General features: G+C 43.3%; 1 protein-coding gene across 1 annotated transcript; it reads left to right on the top strand.

The window, feature by feature from the left end:
* Positions 1 to 21,132: 21,132 nt before the first annotated feature.
* On the top strand, positions 21,133 to 23,292 carry NKX2-8 (NK2 homeobox 8). The gene is made up of 3 exons (XM_019426074.2): positions 21,133 to 21,254; positions 21,458 to 21,719; positions 22,384 to 23,292. Exons 1-3 carry the CDS (start codon positions 21,156 to 21,158, stop codon positions 22,947 to 22,949), a joined length of 927 nt encoding a protein of 308 aa, XP_019281619.2. The 5' UTR covers positions 21,133 to 21,155; the 3' UTR covers positions 22,950 to 23,292.

The raw sequence follows: 23,292 nt of genomic DNA, 5'->3' as shown, positions 1-23,292 counted from the left end.
ATTTTTAAACTTCACAGCTTTCATACAGCTGCTGCCCCTCTTCACTGAGTCACCCCTGCCTCCTCCCCACTCTCCCCAGCCGACTCACAGTGTACAATTCTACCTACCCCCTTACTTTACCCTTGCACACACCCCCCCCCCCCAATATTTTATTTCAGTGGAATCAGCTTTAAATGGGCATAAAGGACAATTGTGAACAAAAATAGGACTCAGAGGATGGTCTGGTAAGTTGGGAAGGGAGAGGGTGACACTTCATGCATCTGATTTCTGAATCCATAGTATTTCTAGAGTGGGGCTTCTGAAGAAATGTTCTAAAAATCACGTGGGATGTTTGGACCATACTTGGGACCTATTGGGTCCCAGTCCCTGGGGGTGGGTCTGGGAATCTGTTAAGCTCCTAAAACTAGACAGCTGCAGATTTTCTTTTGATCGGATGGTAGTGCCATTTCAATCCCATCATAGCCTCTGGTATTCTGGCCTGGTGTCTGATTTCTACTACTGAACTCGGATCCTTAAATTTCATGAATAAAGACAGTCATCCATCTCCCAGTGCCTGCTTGTTCCTCCTTTTTCCCTAACAGTGACCTGACCCCATAGCACCTAAGTACACATGACTGGAAGGGCGATATGGAATGGAAAGGACTTGAACTTTGGAGTCATAGAGAACCATGATCAAATCTTATCTAGTGATTTAGCTTGCAGGGGCTTCAGTTTCATCAATTAACTACAATCACACCATTGAGAGTTGACTATATTATTATCATTGTTATTATTATTATTATCATTATTTGTCCCTTTTCCCTATTTAAAAATTTTAAAATATGATTTTACATTACATGATAGACAAATATATTCTCATTACAGAAACTCAAATGATATAGATGAGGTTAAAGTCCCCTTTTACCTTTTTAACCCAAAGTCCGTGCCAGATAGGATTGTGCTGAATACTGTTTTGAAATGTGCTCTGATGTCAGATTTTAGGAATCTTTCCATACTAGTACATTTAAATCCATTTCATTCTTTTGAACTGCTGTAGAACACAGTCTTTTTTCCAGAACTACAGATTCTCAAGAAATTGTACATACAGCTTTATATACTGTTTTTTCATTTCATATATGTGAATATTTCCCCATTTTGCTATAAATTCTGATGCTATACATCAGAAAACATGATTTTAATATTTCATAGTTATCCAGCATATATACTAAAATTAAATTAATAATTTATTTAATAATTCTGACTGTTGGATATTTAGGTTGCTTTCAATGTTTGATTATTGTTCCTTTTAAATAATTAATTCAGTGCCCCCTTACACTGCCCATTTCCATGGCTCCCTTATTTAGGGAATATAGATACATATATTATAACCAAGTAATTAAAGTCTTTGTAAAGTGTGTGATGGGGTCAAGGTCAATTTGTAGTTTCTGCCTTTACCTTAGGCACAAATTGCTCTATGAGAGAGAATGGGTGTTACCTTCTAACTTCTTAAACTTTTGTTGAAACTCCACTCTCCTCAGCCAAATAACTGAAGCAAATTGAAGGTATCTTTCCAGAACTGTTTACTTTGAGCAGGTGAGCATTTTCACAATTAGAAGGGAAGTTTGCAATCAGTTTCTTTAATGGAAAAAGGCACTCTTATAGAATTAATCCATGCCTGGCTCAGAGGAAGTAAGACTCTCTGAAATTGATTGGATTAAAGGGCTCCTTAAAATCAGAAATACTTGGGTACTCATCTGCTCTGCTGGGTGATTGACAGAGGTCTTCAAGCCATCATTCTTCATGGGAGGTACTTGGTGTAGAATTGTTGTGATTTCAGAGCCTCCTGGATTAGGATCAATTAAACCCATAAATAGAAATGAGTTGCCATTATTATCCCTAAAATGATACCCCAACACATTCACCTGGCCCACTCCTGCGTCATGCAGGAGTTATAAACAGACTTGTAGCACTTGGATGGGCACAGCTAAATGCAAATGCTGGGAGTAATAGTCATGGAAAGAATGTGCTGGGTTTTAAGTGAAACATGAACTTGACTATTTTGCCCCTTTAAAAATACAAAGGGAGCAGGAGACATAGCCTCTACCCTTGAGGACATGTTAATCAAATATTACTATACTACCAACAACATTAAAAGCTCTAAACTAGAAGGCTTTATAAGGGAAATAAAATGCAATAGTGACTAATGGCAGTTGCAGATTTAAAACAACACTGAGAAGGAAATGAATAGCATTACTCCACAAAAGTTGTCTGGATATTCCAAATATTCAGTGTTTCTCCTAGAATTACAATGCTCTTTGACTCAGAAAATTTAGATAATTTGGGGTTCAATTTATGTTGTACAATTTTCATTATTTAACATCTGCTATCTTTGGGAATGTGATTAGAAGGATTGTCCAATAGCTGAGAAGAAGCTGATCTCTCTCTCTCTTTCTGTTTCTTTGTCTCTCTCTCTCCCTTCCCCTCTGCCCCTTGACAGATTCATCCGGTCCAAGGAGAAAGAAAATTAGGACTCTGGATGCATACAGCACCATCTGTCATATGTGGCATATGTGATTTCTTAACACCTTCCATAATGCTGGGAACAGAGACTGCGGTCTCCATTTTACTGAGAGAAAGTAAGGCAGGAAAGAGTGAGTGAATGGTTTACTGGCCACCCAGCAGGACTGCAGCATAGCCAGGATTAGGGCACAGGGTTTCTGAATTCCAGAGTACTCCTCTTTGCTCTTTACCACTCTTACATTTTGGACCAAATGCTTGCACGCTTGCTTCCTGGTTAAAATAATTTATTTCACTTGCTTCTACCAGAAGCAAAAAGTTACCCTTTGGCCATCCCCTGGGTGGAACTTTGTTTTCAAGCACTCACTTCTAACTCCACAGGGCGATAAGACACTGGGTCTCCAGGGAATTTGTGCTGGGAACCCAAGGGTGAAAGGTCATCCCCCCTCACCAACTCCTGTTCTTCCTTTGGTGAGTTGTCAGGCAGCCTCTCAACCATTGATCAATCAACCCCGACCACAGCCTGACTTCCATTCGGCTATCACAAATTCTGACAAAACAGGCATCTTCCTCCCCTACGCAGCTGGCCTCTCTCATCACCTCCGAATTTTCTCTACCATTCTGTCCCTATCTTATCTTTCTCCTTTCAACTCCTTAAGTCTCGAAGCTGTATTGACTCTAACCTCAGAAATTAGTCACCACCCTCTGCTGACCTGTAGAAGTTTCCATGAATTCACACTCAGCACCTCATCTAATGTGGTCAGATCACCTGTAAATGTGGGGTTTGTGCATATGAAATAAATAGTGGATGAATCAATAAATAAAGACCAGAGGCTTTGTTAGAGCTGGGAAGAAATGTGGAGGTCATCTGATTCAACCAATTCATTTTTACAAATGAAGAAACTTAAAAAGAGGTTAAGTGACTCTCTTGGGTTACACAATTACTAACATAAATAGTATTAACCAGATCTTCTGACACCCAAACTGCTTTTTCCCCCATGGAACCATCCAGCTTATACTTACTATAACTCTTATTCTATATTTGTCTAATTCCATTCATTTTTTTTTAATGTTAGAGATAACGGCATTTTTTTATTTAAGAATTTACCTATTATCTCTCAGCTTTATTCATTTTTGATAATAATGTATTACATCCCATACAGTATTTTAAAAACTTAAAATTATTTCCTAAATATCAAGGTAATACATGCTTAATGTGTAAAACTCAGAAGTAGTCTATAAAGAAAAAATTATTACCCAGTTTCGCCAATAAGACATAATTATTGTTAATGTTTTAATATATTTCCTTCTAGTTTTCATACACTTTTTACATTATTGAAATCATGCTGTTGGTAGAGTTTTATATTCTAGATTGTTTGTTTGCTTAACATATCATAAGCCTTTACTGTGTCATTATAAATTCTTTGTACACGTGATATAAATAGCTACTTATAATCCTATCATTTTATGGTAACACTGTCATTTTAACCATACCCCTAACTCTGGGTGCTTAGGTTACTTTCAACTTTTCATTTTTTTAAAAAAAATTTTTTTAATGTTTATTTTATTTATTTTTGAGAGACAGAGAGAGACAGCATGAGCGGGAGAGGGCAGAGAGAGAGAGAGAGGGAGACCCAGAATACGAAGCAGGCTCCAGGTTCCGAGCTGTCAGCACAGAGCCAGACGCAACCTGACGCGGGGCTCGAGCCCACGAGCTGCAAGCTCATGACCTGAGCCGAAGTCGGACACTCAACTGACTGAGCCACCCAGGCGCCCCTCAACTTTCCATTTTTTAAGGCAATGCTTCAATGACACTTATGCATATGTATTTCTGATCTTGGAAAAAAATCCCAGAAGTAAGTGAGTCAAAAGCTATGTATATTTTTAAGGTTGCTACCAGTTGCTATCCAGGTAGATGGTGCCAACTGACACACCTACCAACAGGCTTCAGAGTTCCCCTTTTAAGTATTTTTTCCACAAATAGTATCTCATTTTTATCATCAATTCAGGTTTGACTGGCCCATGGTTTAAAATAGCTGCCGAACACCAGTTCAAAATCAAAATTGCAAACCAGACTCACAGTCCCCTCTGCAACTGTGTTTCCTTAGATTGTTCATGCTCCATTTGGGTTAGCCCCATCCTCCCGATGTCACTGCAAAGGAAAGTTGGCAGCTCTTTTTATTTGCTTTCTGACTGTGTGTATTTTACTGTGCTAAATGTAGTTGAAAGCAATAGAAAGTGGACCATATGCTAGAAACCAGAGGTACAAGAGTTTCTAACCTCAAATCGGTCTCAGTATAGACCAGGAGATACACCTCCCAAAGCCAGGAGGAAGGACAGAGGGATTGCTGCTGCTGTACTGGATGTCTGCACAAAGTGTGTGGATGCCCAGACCAGACACACAGACGTCAGCCCCTGGAGGCAAGGGCAGCTTTTAAGGAGAAACAGCACTCAACCTGTTATCTTCAGGGGTGGGGAGTGTGCCAGACAGAAGACCCGAGATGACAACAGTCTATGCAGATGGAATGTACTGAAGCAAACTGCACTGTAGCAAACACTGTAGAGGTCAGCCTCTGATCTCCAGCCCCTTTAGACACTTGTCATCTTGGGACGGTTACTTAACTTCTCTGTAGTTCAGATTCCTCAACTATAAAAATATCACTAAAATAAACAACTTCAGAGAACTGTGAGGAATAATGGAGAAAACTCAGGCAAAGTGCTTAGAAAACATCTTGGTACATTGTAAGAGCTCCCAAGATGTCAGATACCATTGTAGTCATCATCATCACTGAAGCAGTGAGTTCCTACGAGGAAGTGGTGGCAGATGTGGGATTGGCAGGAGAAGGGTCAGTGCACGAAGGCCTTCTATAACATTCTGAGAAGGCTATACCTTACCCTGATATCCATCATTCCCTTTGAGATGTTTGCAGTTTTGGAGTTAACTGTCTCCAGGCAGGAGGATGAACCGATAATCTCCTCAGATTCCTTGCAGCTCTGAGACAGGATTCCCACCTGAGAGCAAACAAAGTCAGTTTTTATTCCAAGCACACAATCTTACAGAACACAACTGCTTCCATTTAGCTTTGTGCCAATAACCAAAGGAAGGTATCTTCCCTGCACTGGTTAACAGTCACCTAGTGGGAATAATTCTTTTAAAAAAATTTTTTTTTAACGCTTCATCATTTTTGAGAGATGGAGAGAGACAGAGCATAAGCAGGGGAAGAGGCAGAGAGAGAGGGAGACACAGGATCTGAAGCAGGCTCCAGGCTCTGAGCTGTCAGCACAGAGCCCTACATGGGGCTCAAACCCACGAACCGCAAGATCATGACCTGAGCTGAAGTTGGACACTTAACTGACTGAGCCACACAGGTGCCCCAGGAATAATTCTTTTAATAATATCAAACTATTTAGTGACAGAATAAATTCTTAGGGATAGGAGAAGTGTATAAAGGACTCCCAGCCAAAAGAAAAAGATCTCGGGTATTATCACCTCTTGTGGGACTTGATTTTACTGGAAGGAAATGTGAAACAGGAAGGACTGATTTTGTCCAGTGAACAGAGTCTCTCTGCTCCCTTTCCCTCTTTTCCCTTGTAGCTTAAAACACTGCAGCATGGAGGGCAGTTGGACCACAGCAGCCCTTGCCTCCCATGTTGGGTTTGTTTCTTTTTCTTTTTCTTTTTTAATTTTTAAGTTTATTTATTTTGAGAAAGAGAGAGCACAAGCAGGGGAGGGGCAGAGAGAGAGGAAGAAAGAGAGTCCTAAGTGGGCTCCAGCATGGAGGGCTCAATCTCATGAGCCATGAGATCATGACCTAAGCCTAAATCCAGAGTCCGATGCTTAACTGACTGGGCCACTCAGGCGCCCCAAGCGGGGTTCATTTTTGACTACCTCGTTGGTACTTGAAGTCATCCCAGGTACTGCTCCCCTGTCCCCTCACTCCTGTCTCTCTGCCTCAATCTGCCTGTGCCCAACTTCACACAACTCAGCTCCACTCAGCTTCTGTGAAGGCAAATATGTCTCTAGAGATGCATTGTTTTCTACATGGACAGACAGGCTGGAAGAAAGGAAATAACTGTCCCTCTGAGTGTGTACCAGTTGTCCTGGCACAAATATTACAGTGCCTCTTTTCCGTCTCCAAAGTGTCCTGTTTGGAGAGCAAGTTATACGCAAACTCTACAGTCACATGTGCATTAAACATTTATCCTATCAAGGCCAGGGACTGGGTCATTTTTTACTAGGCAATCTCCAGCACATGCCACGAATCTCCTGTACTCTCTGTAATTTAACCGTGGATAATAGTCCTGCCCCCCATAAAGGCTCTGGGAGCTGAACATCAGTTTTTACATCTGTAAAGTGGAGATAATAATACTTACCTTCTAGAACTGCAAAGAAAACAAAGGGACTACTGATGTTATATTCTGGGAAGTGTAAAACATTATATAGATGTCATGTTCCAGAACTTAACATGGCAATTGTCACATGGTAAGCATTCCATAGATGCTTGTTGGTTGAATGAATAGATGAATAAACTAGTAATGATGAATTAACAACCTTTAGTGGGGAAACGATTGATTCCCCTAAAATTGGAGCACTATACTTAGCAACCAAAACTGATTTGGAATCTTACCTTATAGCCAATCTATAGATAATATGGCAAAATGAACCTCTCCCGTAGGCTTGCTGTGAGGACTAGAAAGAAAGTAATTGAGAAATATTAGGGCAAGTGGCAAATGAAGCTGAAACACAACTAAAGGTGACACAAGGAGACAGGTCCCTATAAGTTGGCCCTTACTGTCACTTCAGGGCTGGCAGGTGACAAGAGAGGGGCAGGATGTACCCTACCTGGTTTTCTGGTAAAGCTCATAACCTCTAGACAGTACTGAGCCAGGATGGTGATTCAAGTTGGATTTCTTGATTCTTGTTTAACTTGGGAGCATAACAAGGGAAGTGCATTGCTCATACCAGTGTGGAAACGCCACTGTGGGGTGCACTTTTATGACCTGACTGGTCCCTCACTAATAGGTACCATAAAATGCTAATTCGTCTTCTTTTCTGATTGGAAAGGGAAAGTTCGATTAGAAAACAAAGCATTGAACTGAATTTGTTTTCAGCCTGAGTGTTAGAATGTATGGTTCTGGAATCACAGAAGTCTGACTTCCACATCAGATTTGATTTTTCACAGTTAGAGCTAACAAAAAGGAGATCCTGACAAAGAGGTAGGAATCTCAACTAAATACCCCTAAATACCGATTCTGCATATGTCTCCTAACACTGGAACTGGCCCTGGCCCAGTTATTTGGCATTTTGTGGCATTTGAGCCCCACAGAAATTATAAAGGCTGTGGGATTTGTATTGAGTGATAGGATGTTGGATGTATACAAAGCCTCTTCTTTTAGAACCCAGTTTTTTAACTTTGAAAAATCAGTTTATCAATGACTGTTTCCCACTTATTTATGCTTATCAGCATGGTCCTCTCTGAATGTCAACGACTGGAGATTGGATGAGGTCTCAGAGCCCTTTGGGCACTGTTGGTACCACAAGGAGAGCAAGAGAAGAAGACCCTTTCCTCAACAAGCTTGCTGTCTAATTGGGCTGACAGGACACATCCGTGAGAAAATAAGTAGTGACATGAAGCAGAAATGACAACCATTCCACTGCTCTGAGAGCCTGAATGAGAAGTAGAGAAGTGACATGATAAAGCTGGAGAAGCAAAACCCTACCCAAACAAGCTGAGAGAAGGTGCAGTACTTTGGGGCCATGATGGTTGTGAATTCAGGCATGGGTTTTCAGTTCTTTCCTGCTTCATAAATATCATTAGACACCCCCTGTTGTGGGACAGGCCCCTAATGTGCTGCCTCATCTCAGTTCTGACAATATCATTTGTATTTTGGTCCTGCTCGTGAAAGTCTGTAACCACCTCCTGTGCCTGTGCTAGAACTCTAAGGGCTTGTTTTCTCACATCTGAATCACTGTGGTACCCTGAGTTCTCCTGCTGATCAGTTCAGGTTTCCAAGTTCTTACCCCAGCCACGTGGGCAATGCATCATCCTAGGAACTGGAAGTCATGTAGCAGAAGTGTGACAAGACTAGCAGAACTGATGCAGCATAGAAAGCATTCCTAGACAGGTCTGCAAGTATGCGACACAGCCAAGGAAGTCACAGCATGCAGCCAAGAACACTGTGATACCCTCCAAAGATATACGGCAATGATACAAACTTTAGAGGCAGGAAAATTTGGATCCAAATCCTGGTTCTGCCATGTAGTAAAATGGGAATGTCATAAAACATAACTCCTAAAGTTATGAGGTCTGAATGAACTACCTTTTATAAAGTGTTTAGCTCTATGCTTGGCATATTGTAGCTTCTTTTCTGGAAGTGTGGGAAGAATTGCATAAAGGACACACTGACCCCTCAACTCAATGAAAAGCTTCAGAGAGAGATTTAATCCATCCGGGGAGACTCATCCACAATTAGTCTCACAGTAACAGCAATGAGGTCCTTGAAGAGAAGCATTAATATCCAGGAAAGATCATGAACTTTTGCTGGTCAAAAATAGTGGATGCACTGTTAACTGGCTCATCTCACTTAGAGTTCCCATCACATTGCTTTTCACATAATGGAAACTGAATAAATGTTTCTTGAAATTACTGTATCATAATATTATATATTAAATATCACATGAATTCTCAAATTTTCAAATAATATCATATTCTGTCTATAATGTTAAAACCATGCAGAATACAAATTACCCTTGGGGGAAGCATAATTCAGATGTTTCAGGATGCTTTCATGCTCCGAGACATTACTTTGCTTACTAGTTCTCACTAAGTGTAGTAGGTTGCATTTTGTCCTCCCAACAGATAGGTTTTAACCTTGGTACCTGTGAATGTGGCATTATTTGGAAATCGGGTCTTTGCAGATGTAATTGGTTAAGACGAAGTCATATGGGAGTAGGATAGGACCTAAATCTAATGACTAGTGTCCTTGTAAGAAGAAAAGAAGACACACAGAAAACAGACACAGAGAAAAGAAGTCCATGTGATGACAGAGACAGAGGCTGGGGTGTTGCGGCTGCAAGCCAGGGACACCGGGATTGCTGGCCACCACCAGGTGCTAGGAGGAGACAAGGAAAGATACTTTCCGAGAGCCTTCAGAGGGAGCATGGCCCTGCTGACATCTTGATTTCAGGACTCCAGCCTCCAGATCTTTGAGAAAATACATTTCTATTGTTTTAAGCCACCGAGGTGATGGCTTATGGCAGCTCCAGAAAATGAATACATCAGGATACACCTGAGTGGAAGTTTTGATGCCCACATTTTATGTTCTCACAAAAGTAGAAGTTATATTTTAATAGGAGAGATGTTCCTTAGTACAGTTAGAAGCACACTCATGTCATAATCCTATACGTTAAAAAATAATGTTATTGAAAATTTATGTGTATATCAAATTGTAGCACCTAAAATCATATGCTAACTACCCTGAAAGTATTCACCATTAAACATTCATGTTCAGTGAAATCAGTGGTGAGGCAATTCATCATCTCTACATAGCAAATTTTCAGGAGTAAAAGTAGCAGAGTAGTGTGACTTCTTTTGTTACTTCTAAGACAGCCATGTTTACTTTAAAACTTTTGTTCTTTTCTTATTAAATTAGCAATTATGTGGACCTGCTAAAAGTAACAAAGTTAAGTACCATTTTGAACAAAATGCTGCTTTTCCCTGTAAGATAAAAACTTAGCATAAAACTCTAAGCATGAGAAAGTTCAGGTTGCCTTGTATTTACAGTCTTTATCAAGCAAATAATATTCATATTTTGAATTATGCAAATAAGCATTTACATGATAAATTGTAATTGCTCTCAGACAGCTGTTTATAATTGGGTAAATGAGACACACTTTTAAATTGTCTAAATACATACTTACCCATGTTTACATATTTATACACTACACTGTAACTATTCTGAATCAGCTGTTAGCAACTATTGTGTCTTATACAGACCAAGCAAGGGAAGAGAACTTTTCGTAAAAACAGCAAAATCCCTTTTAACTTGCTAGAATGACCAAATCGTTGGCAATCCTTCTCATCTTCTCAAATAAGGGGTGACCTCTCTCAATATACCCCTTGCCCATGGTATTCCACACTGCTTCAAGCAGGAAATGATTTTATATCACTTTGGTTGGGTGGGAAATTAATCCTGATTCCTATTCTTATCTGACTAGATACACCTGTGACAAAGAAACATGTTCCTTCTAATGGAATGGTTTTATACTTCAAAGGTCCAATTATCTTATATTTGCCATTGTATTCTTTTTAAAAAATTATTTATTTAAATTCATATTGGTTTCAGGAGTAGAACCCAGTGATTCTTCTCTAACACATAACACCCAGTGCTCATCCCAACCAGTGCCCTCCTTAATGCCCGTCACCCATTTACCTCATCCTCCCACCCCCCTCCCCCCATTGCAACCCTCCGTTCCTTCTCTTATGAGTCTCTTATGGTTTCCCTCTCTCTCTGATTTCATCTTATTTTTCCTTCTCTTCCCCTATGTTCATTTGTTTTGTTTCTTAAATTCTACATATGAGTGAAATCATATGATATTTATCTTTCTCTGACTGACTTATTTCACTTAGCATAATACTCTCTAGTTCCTTCCTTTTACCAATGTATTCGTATGTCAATAAAAAAAATCAACAGGTATTTTCTTTTGAAAATACAGAAGAAATATAAAGCACCAGCACCTGTCCTGGAGAAGCAGCTAGAATTAGCATGTCTGAAATGTTCAGAAAGCAATCAAAAGGAAAAGCAGATGATGTTGACCACAAGAGCTAAGGGAACTTAGAAAACAAAAGAAGAGGTAGGATGCACGGTCTTGGGCAAGGCGGTCTGGGTTCTGAGGACTCTGGGAATAGCTCACCTCTCCCGGTAGAGTGAGGTCTGTCAGGCTGCTGTGAGGCAGGCCTGGATGAGCAATACAGGGCCTGTGGGATTGAACACACAACCCTCTTCCCACCAAATTCACATGCACCCTGCCCCCCTCCCCCACCTTCCCCCGGAAATCCAAGAGCCTGATGTGAGTGACACAGCCTTGCCATAACCATTCCCTCCTCTCATTTTTCCCAGTAGGCAAAGAATCCTCCTCTGATCCCCACCTTAAAAAAAAAAAATCTTCAAGCATTTCCCTTTAGTTTCTTAGAGCAGTCAATATTTGCCTTGTTCTGCTTTTCTCTAGGCAAATGCATTTGTTTCTAATTCGTCTGATTCTGTTCTTATACAGTGTTTTATATGTGCCAGAGAGAACTTATACAAGATGCTCTGGCTGAATTGAGAGGATTCAAATGCTACTTCAGGGATTCACACACTGGGAAGAATGAATCCGAAAGCATAGTGACTGGGGGAAAAAACACCTTGAAGCGGCTATAGAGTCACCAAGAAATGAAAACATTAGGGCTTGGGAGGCCGAGCCTCTATCCTTCCATTAAGTGCAGTGAGAGCCTCCGCACTGAGAGCAGAGATTTAGAGCCATAACAGCAAATAGGCCTGAGGCCAAAGCTCTGAATCTGGAGGGTCTGGGTTTAATGCAGCGGAGTTTAAGGAAATCTCTTCTGTAGGCAACTTTTTCCTAACTCTGTTCAGAAAAGAAAAGCTACTTCAGGGACTAGTACTGCAGGGCACAGGGAAGTAGAAAGAGGCCTAGATTAGGAAAATCTGGTCTTGAAGCCAAAGTGTGAGATGCTGGGCAAGTCACCCAAACTCTCTCTGTGCCTCAGTTTCTTCTGTGAATTGGATGAAGTTCAATTCAGCTCTGTGACTAACGACCCTAAACTTATTATAGTACAGCTCTCAGCTGCTCTGTGAATATAAAACTCAGCCTCTCCACCTCCCCAGGATAATTATCATAGCAACAATTGTCATGATAAACACCTATTAACTGTGGGCAAACACCATGCCATGCACTTCCTATAAAATATCTCAATAATCCTCACAACATCCATATGAATGATTATTTCTATTTTATAGGTGAGGACACTGTGGCTCCAAGAAATTACAAAAGTTGAACCAGGTCACCCAGGTTTTTCAGATAGTGAGACTTTGAACCCAGGTCTGGTTCTGTGTGTCTGCTCCCCCAAAGCTGGTGCATGTGGGATAGAAAAACCAGGTGCTCCTTCTAAACTCTGCTTTATGCTTGAGTAGATCAGCCTCAATGCTAGCTGAGTGCTTGTGGTTCATGAGTTACTCATATATTTATGGATTACAATTTTCTCAAAAATTTTGCCCCTTGAGGGACTTGCATGCCACTGATAATAAGACTGGGAGGGTGAGTAGCCTTGTGGTGGCTGGTGGAGGGGGTTTTATATTTGTGTAATTCAGTTGAATCTAGTTAGTATTCAGTCGACTCTAGTTAGTATTCAGTCATCATCTTTGGCAGCCTTCTAAATCTACTAGGAGTGTGGCTACTGGCCACAGAAGCCAGAGTGCAGACCTCCCGTCATGTAGGTTATATTTGGAGGAAGAAAATTGGCTGTGGATACAAATGTGGCATGGAATAGGAATAAGACAATTCCCCACCACCTTAGCTCCCTCCTGAGCAGGACTCCGGGTGGCTGGCCTGTCCCCGCCCCTTCTCTGGCTCCAGGTCTCTGTCTGTCTCCAGAATTGACTCAGATCACCTTGGGTGGTCGCTCCCATGGCCATTATGCACGTGCAGCTTTCTGCCTATTGACATTAGGGGATGTGCCCCCACCTTCCCTTTGTTTCATCCTCCATTTAAGACACATTTGTTCTCACTGGCTTTTAACTGGTTTTCAATCTATGTTCATTGCTAGGGTGAGTTATCTTCTTTAAAAAATGCAATTTACAACGGGTTTTCTATGCTGTCCAATTAGCATTGTTAAACTGTTTGGAAACAAATACAACTTAGAGCAGATGAAATCACACTCTGCTAGTCACTGAGATGCTGCTAAAAAGCAAATCACAAGAGGATTCCTAGAAATTAGCCTCAGTTCCCAACAAGGACTTTTAAAATGCTGTAGGCCTTCAAATCTTGGTTGGTATCTGAAGAAAACCACCCCTTCTCCTCCACAATTCCTGATGTGCTGCTCCAGAGGTGATCAAGACAACTCCCTTCCACCAGCCTTCCTCTTACCAACTTCCAGCTGGTAAACCATAGCTGGATAGAGATAGGCAATCACCAAGCTGAAACAGGCACTCACCCAGTTTCTCTTACCTACCTACCTCCCTTCACCCAATTGCTTTGACCTCCACTCATTGGGACACCTTGGATTCACTTAGACACACTAACAGGTTTTCTTCCCTCTGCTGCCTACCCCTTAGGGATGCTCCTCTAACCAGTCGGCTGATGCGAGAATGAAGATCCTACCAGGATTTGAATAATACGGTATCTCTAGGATTTGACTTCACTAGGATTTGAATAATAGAAAAATCTCGACAGTGGAAAACTGAGTGTGCATCATGAAAAGAGATTCTCTTATACTTTTCCTAATTGTTCCATAAAAGAAATGATCAAGATGATAATTCATGAAAACTAGGTGGTTTTTATTTTTCTTATAGAGGAAACTAAAAGGCTAAATTTACTAGAGATGACCTGCTAATCACATTGTCTAGCCTCCTGCATTCTTACATCTGAGCTGTCACAAAGTTCATCATTTAATAATCATTTTAATACATAAGAAATTGAATGTCTAACTTTAGGCACACATATTATTTCTTTGATTTTCCCCCTTGAAATTCATTTCACAGCCCAATCCTTTTGCTTAAGAGGAAAAGGTGGTTTTCTTTTTTTTTTCTTATCAAGTAGTCAAGACCAAAGTAACTGAAATCCAATGTGTAGCCATCCAATTCTTTTCTCATGCTATCAACCATCCAAACATACACTTAATCCCAGTGCCTAAGAAAAGAACTAAGTTTCAACTATAATCCAAAATAATGTGCACATCCTGATGCCACAGCCATCTAGAAATATATCAGTCTAGTTTTTATAAACCGTCTTGATTTGAGCAGCTGGTAATGAAAATGAGCAATGGACACATGCTGTGTCGGACACAGTCTTTATAGTTGGTTCGTGTGGACCATGGACAGAAGAAGGCTGAAAACAGATTTGGTGGAAACTGTAGGGGAGTGACCTGGGACTGGCTATAAATTAAACGAGAACTTGACAAGCAGGTGGGATAAAACAAAAATACAATGCAAGTTTTGTGATGCACTCTCTTAAATTCATCAAGTTCCTGTTACTGAGAAAAATGTTGTATTTTAAGGATAAGCGAACAACAGTTTAGCATAGATCTTGCTAAATAAAATAAACTTATTCGGTGGGAGAAATTTTTTTCTGTCACTTAATTAAAGGTCAAGACCAATTAAAAAATACAAACATATATTAAAGATGAATCTCTCATCTTGGGGATACTCAAACTATCATTTAAGAAGTCACCTAAAAAAACACAGCTTTATCATACATAATTGTGTTAAATACATAGCATACATATGTTAGTATCAGAATTTATTTAGATAAAGTCATTTCTTAGTTGTTTCCCAACTTGAATAAGTCTACTTTATGGGTTTTAAGACTTAGAGCAAGGCAAATAGAACAATAAATTTCTCAAGAAATCCTAAACACCCTTCTTCATATACTGTTGTTGAGATAAAACTAAACTTAAAATGCCTAGTGTTGAGCTTTGTCATTTATATATTTGTCTGATGGCTCCAGAGGTAGTTTCCATGGTAAGCTCCCTGTGCACAAGAAGCAGGGTGACTGGAATGTCTCTTTCCAATGAAGAACTTTTCACTGACAGTGATAAAGGCCAAAAACCTCCTTCACACAAATGATTGAAAAACAGAACACGAAGGACATTTTTATTTTGTTTTGTTTCTTTTGTGTGGTATGTGACTTCAGTGCAAATACCCATTTAATCAAGAATACAAAGACAGCCACCTTTGCTGGCTAAGGGATTTTCAGAGACTTCGGTAAATGTATAGCTTTTTTTTACTTGTGTGTGTGTGTGTGTGTGTGTGTGTGTGTGTGTGTGTGTAAATTCTTGCAGGTTGTCATTTCATGCTCTTGTTATACACTTTTGTTTCCTCTTGAGAAAAAGAGTTTTTCCGAAGAAACATTTAAAAGTAAACTAAATAGAATCTAGAAAAATTTGAATGCTTTAGAAGGTGAAGTTTACTTATTTTTTATCTTTTAATTTTCTTATTGAAAATATGATTGATATATAACATTGTATTCGCTTTTAGGCATACAACATAATGATTTGGTAATTGTGTATATTGCAAAATGATTATCAGAATCAGTTTAGTCAATGTCCATCACCACACATAGGTACAGACTTTTTTTTCTTGCGATGGGAACTTTTAAGATCTACTCTCTTAGCATATTACATTATATGTTAACTAACTAGAATTTAAATAAAAATTTGAAACAAAAAAAATCTGCTCCCTTAGCAACTATTAAAGTATATCGTACAGTATTGTTTATGATAGTCACCACGCTGTGCATTACATCCCGGGACTTATTTATCTTATAAATGGAAGCTATTGTAATTAATTTTTAGAAATATAAATACTTTGGGGAAGCATACAGAAGCCACTGTTGACTGGAAATTTCTGGTTCATGCATTTTTTTCTGAGTCAATGAGATCAAATTGAACCTGTCGCTCTAAGACAACACAGATTTTTCTCTTTCACCTCTTACTCATTATTTTCTAACGCCTTCTATTACAACAGACTTTCTTTCTCCTTTTTACATCCTCTTCATTCCCCCACCAATTTCTTCTATTCTGGGGACATCACTGTCTATCTTCCTTCAAGTCTCTCCTTAAGCTTTGCTTCTCCTAGGTAATCCATCCTGACTCAGGATGCAACAACAAATGTGAGTATACACTGCAACATTCTCAAATGTATAAGATGTAAAGTGATATTTTATTACTACTGCTGTCATCATCACTCTAAGAAAATGGAATATCTGATTCTTTAGACCTATCAGACTGTGGTCCTTGTCTTCAACAGATATTAACAAATACTTCTCTAGACTAATAACTGGTTTAGTGTGTAAGTTGCTGTCAAATAAGACAGAAATAATATCTCACTTTAATAATATAACCCTTTTAAATCTCAAAGTAAAGGTATATAAAAAAGAGGCCTCGTTATAATGCTTGGGTACTTTAAGAAAAAATAACTAATTTGAAATGAAGTGCTGGTGGTTATAAGCAGGTACTGTAGGCAGGCCTATGTGAGGTACAGGGGCAAGTACCATAAAGTACGTTCCTAGGGTCAGTCTACCCTGTCAGTGTCTGTATGTGACACTAAATGTGACTCAGGGCCTGGATCTTCATTGTGTAAACATCAATAAGGATACTATGCTATATAAGCTATATATTAGTCAAGCAAAGGAGTATAAAGTGACATCTTAAAAAAAAAAAAAAGAGCAGACAAAGATGAGAAGTTCGGCTCTGAACAACTCAGATTCGTCACCCTCCCCAAGGTGTGTTATTATTTCTATTCTGACAACTTACATTCCATGCTGTCACCGCTACCCTAATTATACCATCGTAAGTATAGAAATGACCAGATATACCTAAGAAACTAGTTTAGATTTTTTTTTAAGTTATTTGCTGGCTCTTTAGGAAACACTAGATATTTAATTAAATACCCTTACTTTTTAATTCACTAAACCATGTAATTTCCTATATTTTTTCATTTTATACCTAAACAACTAGATAAACATAGTAGGAGAGAAAAACTTTTCTCCTAGAGATCAACAACAACAAAAATCCATACAAAACCAATATTTTAAGGAACTTAAGATGGGATCTTTCAACTCTTGTCATTTAACATTAAGCAATAAAATCCGAAGCCCATTTCAAAGATGCACTAAATCCCCAGTCTGAAAGTCATTGCTGTTCCTTGTCCCATATGTATATTTCATCAATACAACTAAGAATGAGTTGCAGTGAGGCCTGGACCACCACCTAGCAATTGATTATTAGCCATTAAAAGGGAAATGTTTACTTATTCATGGCAACTAGTTTTCAGAAGGAAAGGCAAAGGCCTCTGATTTTAAATGCTGCTTTTTCTTTCTATCCTAAGTCTGATCGAGATCATTCACTTCTTCCTGGAGGCATCAAAAGCCCATTTTTATTTCTCCTTTTGCTAGTTTTTAACCAGAATACTGATAAAAAGGGGACAGCAGTTGCTATGAGGCAAAGAAAAATGTCCTGGCAGTTGAGGGCCCTCCATCTATCAAGGGGAATTTGCAATGTTGCCTCTCTTCAATACTGTATAGATTTGCAGGATTTTGTGAAACACTTAACCAAAATGGAAGGATTTAAAAACGGAATGCAAGATATAGATGCAATCATTTTTAAAAATCAAGATACTTTAGTTTTATTTCAGAATTTTCGAGTCTTAAATTCTTAAGCACGCAGCAGTGATGATCATCTTGGATAATACTTTTGAAAGGGCGATTAGTGCAGACTGCTTAAATATATTCACTGTAGCGCAGACGCCTAACGATTAAAAACTCTTACGAGGATTGAGATGCACTACATCCAGTTACAGGGAAACAAATACTTATCTAATTAAATAATAATATTCACAAGCTATGTTGAGTTGCAAAATAAGTTCAAATGTCCAGAACACCAAACAATATTTTAAAATCTAGAAAGGTTATTCAGTTAGATGTTTACTTGTGAAACTAAGAATCTCTTATGAATTGAAGGCAATTTATATAAAGATTTCTAGTGTGTGTAAAACTTAATATCTTGCCTAGTTTTTCCAATTGACCCAATATCAAAATAATTTTCTCCTCCTGTGTCTTTGAGTTCATCTGATATGAAGAGGCAATAAAGAAAGTGCTTTCACTAATAATTCTGGCTGTTTACCTCCTTTCCCCCATTACTTCAGAAGGCACAGTTTACATGGAGCAGCCTCCTGGAGTCCCCAGGCTCTGGCTGTTGGAGATAATTTAGATAAAGTGCCAGAGCCCAGTTGAGAGGATGATTGGAGTAGGCTGCAGAGGCACTTATGGAGGAGGGAGGAAACCACAATGACACAGGAAAGTTGCAATGCTTTCTAGAACCAGGAGGTACAGAGTTTTCCCAGGATATTCAGAACACAGACTGGGACCCAGGAACACTGTTGCCAGGTCAGGGAAGGTAAGGTTAGAAGTAATATTTGGAGCTAATCCCAGAGCTAGATCCTTCTCAGAGCACCACTGCTAGTTGGGATTGGGGGGGGGAGGGCAGTATCTCCTCTTCGGGAGCCAAATACTAAGAGTAAAAGCAAATATTTGATGCTGAAGAGCTCTTAAGAATTGAAGAGTGCCATTTACTTATTTCTACGAGTCAGTGTGGGCTTAGGATGTTAAATAGATTAAAAGGCTAAGAGAGGTCAGTCACTCCAGGAAAGACTCTTCTTTTGCATCTCCTGACTTGGTTCTCTTTCCAAAATTGTTATCTACCTCATCCCCACTCTTATGGAAGGTCCTCTGGAAATTTGGAAGATGGCACCTCCTCTCCTAGAACATTCTGGAGAATGTGGAGTCAGAGTCCTGGGGATGAGTACCAGAACTGGAGGGAGGGGAGAGACCGAAGTTGCTGGTTAATACAACGAAGATGGTTTTAGAAAAATTCCAGAAAATGTGTAATAATAAAACTGGTAGAGTCCTTAAAGTTACCATATCTATTCTCCTCTGTTTCAGAAAAGAGGAAAACAAATTCAAAGAGGTTCAGTGTGATGAGGCGATTAGAGCTAGGTAGGGGCCAGATGGGCTACCAACTGACCCTGAGGCTAGAGTTCCTTCTCCCTGATACAGCCATCAAGTTCAGACCCCGGAATAGGAGTCTATCCTAATGCTTCCCCAGGACACTCTGTCAGTGCCCCCTTTCCACCTGTCTCAGGAAATGGGCTAGCAGAGGTTGCCAGGAATTAGGCTCTGGGTGGAGAGAAGCCAGGAAGCCCTAGGCCAATCTGTGACCTGCTCAATCTCTGGGCCGCTGGAGCTTAGGTGCTGGGGAGTGGTGGGCACCGAGTTTCCGGCTTCTGCCGCCCCCTGTCTTCTCTTGGCTCCCTCTGCCGCCCATCTCAAAGAGCACGGCCAAGTCATTCCAATTTAATCTTATTTAAAAAGACATAACTAATAAATCTATTGCCGGGGCGGCAGAGAGACGGCCAGCAGAGTCGATCGTGCTCCCAATCCCATTGAACCCCATTGAAAACCATGACAACACAGGACAAGCTCCGATTTATCCCGGCGTGCTAAAGAGCTTTGTGAGCAGGCGTCAATCACGCATTATTTCGGACTGAACAAATGCAAAATCTTGACTGGAACAAATGCTTCCAACAGGTCCGGGGCGTCGAGCTCCATTTCCCCTTTGTCCGAGGCCTAGCAGTTGGCCTGTATTGGGGTTGCCTCCGCCCGACCACCCAGTGCGCTGGACAGCCCGGGGCGCCTTGGGCACGCTTGACAGGGAGGTGATGGGGCGGGTGCACCGGGTCAGCGAGCCTGGGCCACTGCACAGGAGCCAGGTCCGAGTTAAGCTCAGGTGGAGCTAGGATATCGGGTGCAGCCACCCAAGCGCCGGGCCCCTCACTAAAATTTAGCAACCAAACATCCAAACCACTGCTTCGGGGGAAAAGAAGCCTCTAAGAGTGTCCTCACTGAGCCCTAGACCGAAGCGGGGCCATGCGGGAGCCTTGGGCCAACAAAATCCGTCTACACCGGCAGGCTCCCAGCGCCTTCTAGCTTGATCATTTGCTTGGGTAGGTCTGTGGTAACTAGATCTCAGAGAAACCCCGAGCAGCGAGCAGCGTGTCTTTTCTGCCCACGAGCCCAGTCCTAATTCTCCCGATCCGTCCTTCATCGGACCAGGCTGGCCAGCTACCTTGGAGAGGAAACCCCAGGTCGGAAGCCTGCCCTGGGGCAGAGGCCACCGTCCCCGATACTGGGCCTGACGTTGGGGCCGAACAGCAGAGGCTCACAAGTGGCACCTGGGGGTCTGGCGAAGCCAAGGAGGCCTCATAGCCTTCGTGGGCCTCCCCGTGAAACCCCGCTGCCCGGGGTTCCTAGAGCGGGCCCGGACTGGGCTCTGAGGAGCGCAGCCACTGGGCCTGGGCCCAGGACCGGTAGCGGCCGTCGGGCCGGGCCAAGGAGGGTGGCACTTGGGACCAGAACAGCTTGATCGGATTCCGCCTCCGTTCTGCGGGTCTGGGGAAATCCGCGCGGAGCCGGAGCTCCTGCCAGCCCTTCCCCAGCACACCTTGAGGTGGGGAACGTTTGGGGTGTGGTTCCTAGAGGCCTTCAAAATCCTCAGCCCAGGTGCCGACCGGACAAGGCCACTCGTTCTGTGCCCGCCTGAAATTTCTCGCCTCTGAATCCTTAGAGGGACCCAAACCAAAAAGAGAGCGCGCCCTAGTTTAACGCCGCCTTGTAAATCACTTCCCGGATAATTGCGGGAAACGAACACTCCAGCAAACAAGCTCGAGGAATAAAGCAAACAGGGAATAAATTCCTGGGTACTCATAAACCCACCCATGCCTCCCCCACCCTAGCCGGCGCTCCTGCGGGGCCAGGCCCCGTGTCAGCCAGGAGGAGGAGGAAGCCAGGGCTGGGACAGGCGGGTGGTGACCACCGCTCGCCACCCAAGATGTTATTCATTGGTAACAATCCCCATTATCTGTCCCCACTTTGGGCTAATCAGACAGAATCGCTAATGCCGAGAGCTGCTTCCTGCCGCCTCTGGGAGGTAATGGGGCGCCAAGGGGCGGGGGATGGGGCGGGGCGGGGGGCGGAGGTGGCACCTTCCGGGCTCGCGGGGTCTTTGGTCCAGCACTCATTCAGGTACTTAACACCCTGGAGACCCGGACCTCGGCTTTCAAAGCATCCCGGGTGGGAAGAGCTGTTTATATAAACAGGGATTCCGCTGTAAGCGCGCTAATATCCCAGCAGCCAGCGCATGGCGTGCACCTCTGGCGCCCACCCGTAGCAGCTACGTCCCGGCCGCCCCTCGGTTCCCAGCCTGCCCCGCCCCCCGCCTCCTTCCCCTCCTTGGCCATGGCCACCTCTGGACGCCTGAGCTTCACCGTGCGCAGCCTCCTGGATTTACCCGAACAGGACGCGCAGCACCTGCGGAGGCACGAGCCGGAGCTATGCGCTCCCCAACCCGGCCCCTGCGCCACCTGGTTGGAATCCGAGCGCGGCCACTACCCCTGTGAGTAAGCGGAGGACCACCGCGGGAGTGGGGAGAGGGGAGCAGAACCACGCTCCCGGCCCATGCGCCACTGGGAAGTCGAAACCAGTCTTGGAACCGGAGGCTCTGTCCTCCTCCAACCCCTATTCCATTCGTGCTCTAGTCAGCACATTTTGGGGGCAGATCCTTGCGCCTGACACTAACGCCCGAGATTTGGATTTCTGTTTCTAGAGGCCACAATATTTAAGAAACCGCCCTTAAATGTCTAACAACACGGCTACGTTCTCCAGGCCTCGGTCTGAGATGAGCAGCACTGGAGAACTTAGCTTTACAAGGTTCTGCAAACCTCAGTAAACTGGCGTGCAGTAGACCCGGCGGTGGCCTGGGTTGGTGCTCCAGCTTGCGGTAAATTCGTCCACTAGCGCAGCTACCGGTATGAACTTGTTTTAAGAGGTCCCTGGGGTGAGTTCCTTAGGGGGCGCGGTCTCAGGTTGTGGAATAAATGAGGTCACTGAATTCGGAGAGGTGGGTGTCCAGATGTGGGCCCAGGGAAGAAATGATCGCACCCCTAAAGCCGCTGGCGAGTGGGGGCGCCCTCCGGCCAGTGGCTCGGCGGGCGCGAGAAGCAGCCGGCGTTCGGAGGGGCCGGCGCCTCATCAGGCCGTGTCTCCTTTGCCGTCCCTAGCCTCGGACGAGAGCAGCCCAGAGACCAGCCCGCCCGACTCGTCGCAGCGGCCGTCCGCTCGGCCGGTGTCTCCTGGCTCAGACGCTGAAAAGAGAAAGAAGCGTCGGGTGCTGTTCTCCAAGGCGCAAACGCTGGAGTTGGAGCGGCGCTTCCGGCAGCAGCGCTACCTGTCGGCGCCCGAGCGCGAGCAGCTGGCGCGCCTGCTTCGCCTCACGCCCACACAGGTCAAAATCTGGTTCCAGAACCATCGCTACAAGCTGAAGCGCGCGCGCGCACCGGGCGCGCCGGGGGCGGCGGAGTCGCCTGACCTGGCAGCAGCTGCGGGGCTGCGCGCCGCACCCGGCCTGCTGCGCCGCGTGGTGGTCCCCGTGCTGGTGCGCGACGGTCAGCCGTGTGGCGGCAGCGGCGAGACGGGCACGGCCTCCGCCCAGGACAAGAGCGGCGCGTCCCCAGCCGCTGCCTGCCCTCTGCCGGGCTACGCCGCCTTCGGGCCCTGCTCGGCTCTTGGCCTCTTCCCCGCCTACCAGCACTTAGCGCACCCAGCCCTGGTCTCCTGGAACTGGTGAGACCGTTGCGGGGGGGGGGGGGGGGGGCGGGCACTTGGGGCTACCCCGGACTTTGGAGTGGCTCTGCGGCCAAAGCGGGGCTGGAGGCCGAGATCCGCAAAGTACGCCCCCCACCCAGGGCCCATCTCTCTGCAGGTTCCACGTCCTACAGTGCAGGGGTCCCCTGCCCCGCCCTCCCCAGCCAATGCGCGGGGAACTTTCGCCAAGATTTCCCCCTCGCCTCTTGCCTCGACCGCCAGCCCCAGAGCTAGATTTTATTGCTTAAACCTTATTTGTATATTTTTAAATAGCTATTTGTATGGGAAGCAACTTATTTTGAAAGAAATAGAATATTTTTCCTCTT

This window comes from Panthera pardus, unplaced genomic scaffold (assembly GCF_024362965.1).
Source record: "Panthera pardus isolate Hobbes unplaced genomic scaffold, ASM2436296v1 HiC_scaffold_24, whole genome shotgun sequence".
Classification (NCBI taxonomy): Eukaryota; Metazoa; Chordata; class Mammalia; order Carnivora; family Felidae; genus Panthera; species Panthera pardus.
Note: the sequence above shows the minus strand (reverse complement) of the source record. Positions and strands in the feature narration are given on the sequence as shown.